Source organism: Cryptotermes secundus, unplaced genomic scaffold, assembly GCF_002891405.2.
Source record: "Cryptotermes secundus unplaced genomic scaffold, Csec_1.0 scaffold70, whole genome shotgun sequence".
In the NCBI taxonomy this organism is placed as follows: domain Eukaryota; kingdom Metazoa; phylum Arthropoda; class Insecta; order Blattodea; family Kalotermitidae; genus Cryptotermes; species Cryptotermes secundus.
In genome coordinates, this window is record NW_019734964.1 from 2,359,582 (window position 1) to 2,371,504 (window position 11,923).

General features: G+C 39.9%; 1 protein-coding gene across 1 annotated transcript in view; it reads right to left on the minus strand.

The window, feature by feature from the left end:
- Window positions 1-9,887: 9,887 nt before the first annotated feature.
- LOC111869036 (carboxypeptidase B) overlaps window positions 9,888-11,923 on the minus strand; it is a 36,481-nt gene continuing 34,445 nt past the window's right edge. The window contains exon 5 of the mRNA XM_023860222.2: window positions 9,888-10,246. Within this exon, the coding sequence (XP_023715990.2) occupies window positions 10,071-10,246 (176 nt within the window). The 3' untranslated portion in view covers window positions 9,888-10,070. The remainder of the gene's footprint in view (window positions 10,247-11,923) is intronic.

Consider the following 11,923-nt stretch of genomic DNA (forward strand, 5'->3'; position numbering starts at 1 on the left):
AATTATAATAAATGTAATATTGATTATAAATATGTACTTTATCAACTGTACTTTTATTTATAACAATTATTATTTGTTTATAGCATAAGGAATATTGATAATAAGAAAGGGGTTTATTAACAAAAACCTTTATTTATAATATAATTTTTACTTATATAATATTCTGTTTATTTACAGTATATAATTATGCTCCTGACAATGTTTTTCTTGTAGAGGGAGGGAATTCAAATTCTATTGAAAGCTAAAAATTTATTTGTAATGAAAGTTCAAGTTATTATGAAATGTAATGCTTATTTGTCGAAAAACAGTAGCTGGAGTTTGTAACTTACCTACAAAGTAGGGAACTGTCACAATAATAGAACTTGCGCAGAAAAATGTCTTCTTCCAAACACTTGGAATACTGAACTGAAGAACACCTGAAATTTAGTGAAAAGGTGGCAGTAAAACTCATGAGAGGAGGTGGAGATATTTAGGAAAATAAAGGATACTTCGTTAGTGCTCTACCCGCTCTGAAAAGGCGCTTACCTGTTTACCGGTACTTGGAATTCCCAGATCTAAGGTTGTGGTTTAAGTACAATAGGTTCTGTCCCTTCTAAGTCAGGTACACAAAAACAAGGATATTGAGTTATTGTGTTATTATATGTACTGACCATTTAGCATTTTTATTTCTTTTTATATTGTTAATAATTTTATTTTAGAAGTGAAAATTTTGTGGACCACTTAACAGTTTCCATGGTCCTCCATTTTTCCAAATTTTATCTGCGGCCCCACAGAAATAGTGGCCTAGGTAATGTGAGACCCTCAACGTCTCACAACCCTATGGGCCTTCACGGCCTGTTACAGGGATATCTTTACATACTTTTATAATTTGATATACGATATACCGTTACATTTGTCTTTTATCTTATTTGTGTATTTGCTACGGTAGCGTAGTTGGTTGAGGCACTATGCTACAAGCCGGAAGGCCGCGGGTTCAAATCGCGATGAGGTCATTGGAATTTCTTAAATTGACATAATCCTTCCGGCCGCGCTATGGCCCTGGGGTCGACTCAGCCTCTAACAGAAATGAGTACCAAGAATTAATTAAATAATTTTCCTGGGTAGTAAAGCGCGGCCGGCGCGTAGGGCTGACAACTTTACCTCGATCTTCGAGCCGATTGTCTAGATAAAGTGGGACCCTCAACGTCTCACAACCCTATGGGTTTCCACGGCATGTTACAGGGATAACTTTACTTTTTTATAACATCAACTTGAGGCAAGAGTTTTATACGTAACACGACGCATTGCACCGATAAGGATCCATATCGGTATTTCAGTGACTATACGTACAACTGCCTGATCATGGTCTTATGTGACCGAAACATGTAGCAATATAAAGATCAAAAATAAAACTGAATATTTGTTGTGTTGACGGTGACATAATTCCTATATATAGTAAGAAATATCTTCGGGCAATCAAGATACTATGATGGATCCTGGAGAATTAAAACAAATGACGAATTAGATAACCTAATAAAAGGAAGTGCCATAGTTAACTTCATCAAAGTCCACACATCTCAAGGATGGAGGCTGGACGAACAGTTAAAAGAATATATGACTGGCAGCCACACGCTATAAGAAAGAGGCCGACCTAAGATCAGATGGAAAGATGACGTAAGGGAAGATCTAAAGGACTTAGGAATTTATAACTGGATAACTCGCACACAGGACAGAAGTAGTTGGAAGGAAACTGTTGAGCAGACCGAAGCGTCGAGCCTTATGAAGAAGATATATATATATATAAAACACAACAGGATGCAACCAATGAAGATATATTAATTGAATTCAGCTGATGATTGTAAAGGATGAGGACTAATCCAACTGCTGATTTGTATCACAAAGCACGGGTCATATAATAGTAGTTGTTTGCACTGTTTTAGCAGACATATTCTGTATTTTGACCCTGTTATAAGTTGTGATTTTATATATATACACACACACACACACATATATATATGCCACTGTCCTACATCTCATGAAAATTTTTTTTTCCCAAGACAAAGCTACTTTGTTCCGCCTGACATAGTCTGGACGGCGTTTCTCATATATGCCAGGCTCTTGCTCAATTAACTGCACAAGAACAAATTAGCAGCTTCGTCCACTATACGTGCCATGTTAACAAATAAATGACTGAAGCGCGTTACAGAACAGCCGGTTTCTAGGAATCCACGCTGCAACTCAATCGAACTCAATTTTGTGACGACTGGCATGCTCCATTGCCTGGAAATTGAGTTTCTCAGTCTCTTCGCGAGTTGCGTTGCCCTTTCCTCAATTTGCGCTGCGCCACTTACTAACATGTGTTCAGCTCTGGCTGATAACACTTCTCGGAAATCACGGTTGCATTACGGTTGCAAGTTTCCTTGGTGTGCGCCCGGCATTATAATCCATGACCATAAACGTTTCTGATTTATTGCTGAATGAAATTAGGCCGTTTGGATGGCAACACTGTTAGTGATTAAATTCGTTTCTTAACCGGGTTCCGATTCGTGTGCTTTATTTTATCTTGTGTCTGCATATTTATTTGTTCCGTTGCATCTTTTTTCTGTGTACGAACGAGGTAAGTCCACGTTGAAAATCTGTCTAGAATATACACCATATAACTAAGTTAGTTTAATAGTAAAACTTTCATGTGACACGCAGTTCAGTTCGAACTCCGAAGGTAGAATAGGGTCTACTTCCAGACGTTGGGATACCAGGTGAAGAATGAAGTCTATAATTTTCATTTCATGCATCCTGTTGTGTTAGTACATACAACTCTTTATTAAGTTCGTCACAACACAACAATATAGTGTTCAAGGCTAAATTAGCTTTGCTACATGTTTCGGCTATTCATAGCCATCATCAGGCAAATACACGGTCATGTTTATACACTAGTAAATTGCAATTGCGTAGTAAGTCTGGATACTTCACAATTATATTATAAAACACATGGTATAAAAATTACAATGAAATATAAACTTATTATAAAAGAGTAGTTTTTCCGTAAAATAAGGTTAAAACTATTCAAGTGATAATCTGTATCACGAAGTCAGTCGTTGCAATCTTGTATTTTCCCGCTGACGAGGTATATTCTAGACTTTTATATTAAACTGTTAAAACTATACTTCACGGGCCTCCAAATAGTTTATCATATAAAAGTCCAGAATATTCCACGTCCGTGGGAAAATAAAAGATTGCAACGACTGACTTCGTGATATAGATTATAACTTGAATAGTTTTAACCTTATTTTACGGAAAAACTACTCTTTTATAATAAGTCTATATTTCATTTTAATTTTTATACCATGTGTTTTATAATATGATAATTGCCAAGTATCCAGACTTACTACGCAATTACAATTTACTAGTGTATAAACATGATGACCTTGTATTTGCCTGATGATGGCTATGAATAGCAGAAACGTGTAGCAAAGCTAATTTAGCCTTGAACACTGTATTGTTGTGTTGTGATGGACTTAATAAAGAGTAGTAAATGACGTTTATGTATCTGTGTGTGTGTGTGTGTGTGAGGGTTGGGCCATAAAATCCGGCCCTCGCACTGTGGCCTTCAATGATGTATTGTGCTTCCCATTTGGATTAATCCTTTATTAAGCCTACACTTCGAATAAATGTAGGACTTTATTTATGGGGGCATCATAATGGTCACTTGGTTCCTGAAGAACTGGCCCAGGTGACGAAATCTTAAATAAGTTATAGACTCACAATCACACAGAATGTATGTGGCTGATTCATCTTCTTGTAGGCTCCTTTCACAGGTTGGGTCATCTGTCAGTCCCAGTTTGAAAAGGTGTCCTTTTAGGTGGCAGTGTCCAGTAAGTAATCCTACCACCCATCTTAACTGATCTTTGTTTAATTTCAATAGGTCCTTCGTTCTTCTGTCAGAGGGTCCTGATATAAATCCCTTTGCCTGTTTGAGTCCAATTGTGGATTCCCAGTGTTTTTTTGTAATTTCTATCTGTCCAGTCCCTGATCGCTTTCTTGACAACTCCAGTTGAGATGCCGCAAGCTGTTTCAGGTCCTGTTCTTGCCAGCTGATCTGCAGTTTCGTTCCCAGCAATACCCTCATGACCTGGCACCCAAATCAGTTGAATTCTGCTTTGTTTGGCAAGTTTTATGAGGGATTGGTGGCAGTCCCAGACCAATTTTGAAATGATTTGGTGTGTACCAAGTGCTTTAATTGCTGCTTCACTATCTGATAAAATATAGATATTCCTATTTTTATAGTTTCTATCCAAATTCTGAACTGCGCATGCCTTAATGGCATACACTTCTGCCTGGGATACTGTTGTGTACTGACCAAGGCCGAAACTACATTTCCGCCCTGTTCCATCACAATACACTCCAGCTCCAGTGCCTTTATTTGTCTTGGAACCACCTGTATACCAGATTAGTCCCCCCTTTTCTATCGGGTTGAAACCCCTCTTTCCATTCACTTCTATCAGGAAATCTGATCATGGAGGGTTTATCATAGACATGTTTCGGTATCAGTTTATCAAACCCCATCTGTGGGATGGGTTCTTTTTTTTCATGTCCTGAATCATGTATGCATGTCCAAAACTTTCAAATTTAGGTCTCTAATGATCATTGCAGCTTAATCTGTAATTTCCTAACTTGGCCTCTGCTTCCATCTGCAGATGCAGTGGGGGGAGTCCTAGTAGGATTTCCATCGCAGATGTTGGAGCTGTTCTCGTTGTTCCCGCAATTCCCAAGCAGGCGTCCTTTGAAATTTGCTTAGTGCTGCCTGACTTGATTTGAGTTTAAATCTAGGCCACCATATAGTGGCAGCATAGGTAATTATGGGTCTTACTACCGCAGTGTATATCCAATATACCACCTTTGGTTTCAGTCTATAGGTTTTTCCAAACGTGCCTCTGCATGTCCAGAAGGCCTTTAGGCCTTGTTAATAGCCTTGTCCAGCTGTTTTTTTTCATGTCAATACCTTGTCTAATGTTATTCCAAAGTACTTGACTTCATTGGATAGCCAGATCGCTTTACTGAAGAGGACTGGTTCCTTAAGCCCCTTTATATCCCGCTTCCTAGTAAAGGGTATAATTACCGTCTTCTTTGGATTGATAGGTAAGTTTGTTCTTTCGCACCACTGTTGAACTGTGTACAGGGCTGTTTGTAAGACCTCTGACAGAGGGTGAGGGAATTTTCCATTGATTAGGATTGCTATATCATCAGCATAATCCACTGTGAAATGACCTTTACTGTTGAGCCCTCAAAGATCATCCACGACCAGGCTTCACAGCAGATGGGAAAGAACATCTCCCTGCGGACACCCCCTCGCCCAGACGCTCTCAGGGTCTCTCCAGACAATGTAGCACTCATATTCCTGCTTTCCAGCATAGCACAGATATGCATATTGCGCGCTCAATGCCATGCCTTTCAGCGGCCTGTTTTATTGTGTCAAAAAGATTCTGTCTAAGGCTCCCTCTACGTCAAGGAATGCTCCAAGGACAATATCCTTGTGTTCGAAAGCATTTTCTATGGGTGTTACCACATTATGCAGTGCGGTTAAGCATGTTGGTTTCGGCGCAGAGAATGAATCTTCAATGCATCGTCCATAATGTATCTATTTACTATTTTCTCCATCGTTTTCAAAAGGAAAGACGACAGGCTGATAGGACGATAAGCCTTTGCCTCGGTATAATGAAGTTTCCGGGGCTTCGGAATAAATGTCACTTTGACTTGTCTCCAGGCCGTAGGGATAACCCCTTGCGCCATGCAGGCTCCGAATATGCGGCATTGGTGTGGGACTAAATGTTCCACCCCCTAGCTTCAGAAGTGCTGGTACAATTCCATCTGTTCCCGCGAACTTAAATGGTTTGAAGGTACCTAACGCTCATCTAATTTTTGATTGATTGGCCAGGTTCCAGTCTCCCCTGTCCGTTATGTGTCCACATACGCCCAGGTTCTGCTGGCCTCGCTCATCACCCGAATCATCAGTCAGCTTTGAATCAGGGAAGTGAACTCTGAACAGTTCCTTCAGTGTCCCTTTTCCAGTTTGGATATACTTACCATCAGGCAGCTTGACAGTACTGACCTTGTTGGTCGTCTGTTTTGCCACGACTTTCATGAGTCTGGCACTGCCTGGTACTTCATTGATCTCCTGGTAGTACCTCCTCCATGAGGATCGTTTGGCTTTCCTAATTTCTTTATTATAAGGTGAGGGTTTCCTAAGAATGACGTTTAAGTTATACATTTGATAATGTCTTTGCTAGGGCTTTTGTGAACACGGTAATGAACCTTCCGGTTCCATAAAATGCGTTTTCCGTCTGTCCGATTGAGGGTTTATAAGAGAAATCGGAATAACTAAGGAGCAGTTAGTATTCGCCAGTATTCTGCAGAAGTCAGCTGCGGGAAGAACTGAACGCATGATTAGAAGATTTTATGTGTGATAATTAGTGGTAGTTTTTGATAACTGAGAAAGCATTGTGTATTGGGAGTGTGTAATTCAGTGACACTTGTATAGCTCCCGTGCTATACTTTAAATAAAAGAAGACTACTGAAGATAGCGTGAAGAGATTAGTGTGTAGGGTTTGTACTGACTGACTGGCCGACCGTCAGTTGCAATGTGACTTCGACTTCGACTTCGACTAAGGAGCAAGCCCGTGTGGAGGCGGGGTCGAATACCTCCACCGTGACCCTGGGAGTCGTGGGAGGCGACAAAAAGGGAAGTCTCGAATCTGAGACAGTAAAATATGGTCATGAGTCCCAAGGGACTCGGACCCGAGAGAGACTGCGCTGGCAAGGGACAGCAGCATATACAAAAGAAAAACCCGTCCTCTCGTCAGAGAGGGCGCCCCACAGAAACAAGACCGTAACTGTTAAACGGTAATAATTAATATCTAGCTTTGACTAAGGAGCAGTTAGTACTCGCCAGTATTCGACAGAACAGAAGTGAGTCAGCCACGGGAATAAGAAGAACTGAACACGCGATTAGAAGATTTTGTATGATAATTAGTGTTAGTTTTTGCTAACTGAGAAGGCATTGGGTATTGGGAGTGTGTAATTCAGTGAGACTTGTTATTAATACGTGAAGACTACTGAAGATAGCGTGAAGAGATTAGTGTGTAGGATTTGTAAATTGTGTAAACCCGCAACATTGTTATAATCAATTGTAGTTACTTGTAGGTTGTTAATAAAACCAATTAACAATCCGAACGCCGTCCACAGAGACCAAATACGCTACAATACTTTTATTTTGCTCTGAATGTGTCTACAACACTAGGAAGGCGGAGGCTGCAAGATAGAACGTGATTTATGGATTAATGTAGAGTCTGTGATGTACTATTTAATGAATCTGTAAATGGTTCACATTATCTGGCATCCAGAAATTTAGTAAGATAAATATTTTAATCCATTATCTTCACAAGAAAATCCATAATTTAGGCTTCTTATAGACACCTCTGTACATTTCGCCTATTACGAAAAATATGGCGGGCATGAAAATATAACAAAGAGAGAACAATCAGAAGATTAATTGTTGTGGAGATGATATACTGATTTAATTTTTATTATTACAAACAATGAGATAAAAAGGGTGTCATTATAATCTCGGCGAAATTGCTTGTATTTTCTCAAAACTAAAAAAAAGTTACAGTATTTTTTGTAACTAAAATTTTATATGCAGTTCTTATTTCTCATGTATGATACAAGTCTCTAAATAAGAGAACTCGTCCATATGATACTGTAGGATTACGAGTAAATTTTACGGTATATCAAGTATACTTTGAGCAATATTTTTTTTATTAATTAAAATTAAACTTTATATATATATATATATATAATTATGCATCTTCTCAGGCCTCTCTTGTTACATAATTTAATTTGCCTGTAAAGTACGTTACACAGACACAAAAGTAACAACGACTACAGAAATAGTAAACATTGGAATATAAATTGCTGCCCATCGTAACAGAACAACATACTTGCCTCCAATCAATTTAAACTGTTGAAACAATTTATTTTTCTCATTGGAGTTACTTTATTCGTCTGTATTCATTTTATCTGCTTGATTAGACAAGGGAAGGAATATTAATAAGACTGAAAGGCACGGTGTCAGATAATATTCAAACTTCTTCCATGTTGTACAAGTACACTGGGTGGAGTTACTAGGGAAATGGCCGCGCCATAGCTCAAGCAGTTAGTCGCTGGCCTCCCACCGCGGCGGCCCAGGTTTGATCCAGCGTCTGGTCAAGTGGGATTTGTGGTGGACAAAGTGGCACTTCATCTTATTTGGTACCTGTTCTTAAGGGACGTTACATTCGATTTACTCTTTCCTACTTCATGTACCTTAGAATTTATTATGTGGTATAAATGCCGGTAGCTCTGCGGTCTAGTGGTCAGAGCTCCTGTCTACAGATCCAGAGGTCCTGGTTCGATTCACAGTGCTACCAGACTTTCTGAGAAGTAGTGGGTCTGGAACGGGGTCCACACAGCCTCGTGAGGTTAATTGAGGAGCTGTTTTAAGGAAATAGGGGCTCCAGCCTAGAAAACCGAAATTAACGGCCGTGGGGATTCGTTCCGCTGACCACGCGACACCCTCTATCCGGTAAAGTTGACACTAACTTCGCCGACAAGCGGCGGTCGCTCGATCGGTATAGTTCGCTTGTTGGACTCAAGCCACGGAGTTTCTTTTTAGCTCTTATTAAACTGACTTTCAGTTTGTGCCAATAAAATTTGGTCATGAGTAAAAAAATATCGTATTTACATGTACTGTACATGTTTGAAATAAAAATGAGGATGATGAATAATGTCCAGACGATTTATCGTTGTATTAATGTGCCGTGGTTACAAAGGTTTAGATATCCCATACTTTCTGTTGTAAATGCATGATGGGTATACATGCCATACATACATTTCGGGATCTACACTATATTTCGTTTTTCTCTTAATGCTTTTTCTGTTACGGCATTTGTATGCCTAGTTATTATCATAGTCAAGGTTCGGAAGAATTTTTAATTTTGAAAATCGGGTAGCTAGACATATTTTGGTCGCCAGAAAAGAAGTAGGTGAGTAGGCTATTTTCTAGCACCTTTATAAGATTCTTATTTCCTCTTTTATAACATTAATTTCTTCCCTTGTTGTTGTAATATCTGGCATAAAAGCACCTAGGCTAGATGCAAGATAACCGGGGAAAAAATCGAAACACTTTTGGGCTTTTAACATCATGGAAATAAATTTAAATTTCGCAGCGTGTATACAGATGGTTCTCGCATCTTATAGAATTATCTGTGAACCAGTAAATTTATTTCATCACTAATATTAGTTCACAGAAATGAAAAACTAAAATACTGCAAATTACTCTTATATTTATTCGTATGAAGGGAAGTTCTTCGGCTCTCACCGAACATCATGGTGAGGCCCAACTCATGCCACTTACTGTGGAGGCTTAGCTTTCGACAATCGGCCCCAGGGACGTATTTCTTGACATCATGACAGGTATTGCCGAATTTTCCTTAGTCTGTGCGGGAAAATACTGACATTCCTGTAGTATACCTATTTTAAAACAGTCCTTTATCCGTCACAGTTTAACATTTACACGCAGTAACCCATTCTACGCTAGAATAGTTGCCTGTGCAATTAAGTGGCTTAAGAAAGAAAGATATTTACTCTGACAAATTTGAGGTTCTCTCAGGGATGATTGTTGACAGTGACATGAAGAGCAGAAGTTTAACCGGCACGGCTTTGGTCAAGTGGGATTTGTGTTGGACAAAGTTTTCGCTGGGGCGAGTTTTCTCCGAGTACTTCTGTTTCCCCTGCCAATCTTCATTCCACCAAATTCTCCATCATAATCACCCCGGCCAGGCTACAATAGGCAAATCGGTGGCCGCCGTGCCGAATGGACCCAGTTGGACTCCACCCCCAACTAAGCGAATTAAAAAAATAAATGGTTACTATGGAAACAAAGTTCGGTTTTAGATCATGACAGAAGGCAGTTCTTGCCACGAAGGAACATCATTTGTAAATATGACTCGAGATTTACAATGAACTGACGAAGAAAGCTGCAAGACCATAAGTTATATTTAGTTCTTGCACACGATTGCTCTGGCGACCGCTTTGATGGCCGCGAAAGTTTCTTTTCCCGTGGCGACAATCTGGGAGGCAGGAAGTAGGAAGCCATACGTTCCATCGTCCCTCAGTTCTACCGTGTACGCGTATTTGATTCCTGCTACTCCTTTTGCCCAGTCATCAGCTCCACCTGTGAACAGAACAAAGCAGCAGCATGTCCTAATTGTTACATTTTTAAGACTGAGGAGACATAACCCACTGAAACATTGGTACTTGTCTACCAAATTATACGACGTCACGTCCCAGAAGACCACAGTCCTAATATGGACTTCTGAAGTAGAGTTAAATTGGTTATAGTCTGCCTGTAACTTCTGAAATAAGAAGCAAGAACTACCGTCGAATGTAACACAGTTTCATTTACTCAGTTCAAGGGACGTTAGTGTCACTGGACGGAAGGAAATCTGATCTCTGCATTCTTGATATACTGACATGAAAGAACGTTAGAATGTTCCCAGAAAAATGACAAACTGATTAATTCCCTGCTCTACTGTGTTAATTAGGGGCAGGCGGTAGCGTAGTTGGTTGAGGCACTATGCTACAAGCAGGAAGGTCGCGGGTTCAAGTCCCGATGAGGTCATTGGATTTTTTTTCAATTAACCTAATCCTTCCTGCCGCACTATGGCCCTGGGGTCGACTCAGCCCCTAACATAAAAGAGTACCAGGAATATTCTTGGGGGTAAAGGGCGGCCGACTCGTAGGGCTGACAACCTTGCCGCCATCTATGAGCCGATTGTCTACAAAATGTGGGGACTTCAGCATCTCACAACCTGATGGGCCTCCACGGCCTGTTACAGGGATAATTGTTAGTTGCTTACTGGTTAAGAACTTCCCTGCTTTTATGGAATGTGAAGGCCCAATACCGTATTAAAAATCTTACTATTGGAACCAGACCGTGACTATTTGAGTCCAGTTTCCACCTTAGCACACTTTCTCAGAGATCCATTTTAAAACGGCTAGGACGCGATTAACGCGAGGTCGAATAATGCTATATTCGATTTAGTGCGAATTGTATAACGAAACCAGTTCGCGTTTAATACGAACCAAAATTCAGTTATTGCGAGGCTAGCGCATGCGCAGCTGAGGTTACCGTTAGGGTTTTAGATATTGTTACTTCAGTCTGTACTTGTTCATAATGTTGTATTTTAGCGTCCTGTTGCACTGATTTTCATCCATGATATGTATACAGTGGCCGTCTCGTAGTGCACTCAGTTTCACCTGTTACTTCACGACATGTTTCGGCAACATAGTGCCATCATCAGGTGCCCTAATTACGCTAATCTATTGCATTGCTTGCCATTATATGTCTTTATAAAATTATTTAAAAAGTGCGTATTCGTCAACTATAATAAATTTACACACACTAAAACTTGTTAAGATTATTCATCTTATGTGTCTTAATTAAAATTTGTGTGTGGTTCTTCTACTATGGGGGTCGTTTTTCTTATATTCTGTGTAAATCGTGTCTTGTGATGTGTGTTCCCTTTTTAGCTGCGAGTGTTGAGAGGTGAAATTGAGTGCACTACAAGACGGCCACTGTATACATATCATGGATGAAAATCAGTGCAACAGGACGCTAAAATACAACATTATGAACAAGTACAGACTGAAGTAACAATATCTAAAACCCTAACGGTAACCTCAGCTGCGCATGCGCTAGCCTCGCAATAACTGAATTTTGGTTCGTATTAAACGCGAACTGGTTTCGTTATACAATTCGCACTAAATCGAATATAGCATTATTCGACCTCGCGTTAATCGCGTCCTAGCCGTTTTAAAATGGATCTCTGAGAAAGTGTGCTAAGGTGGA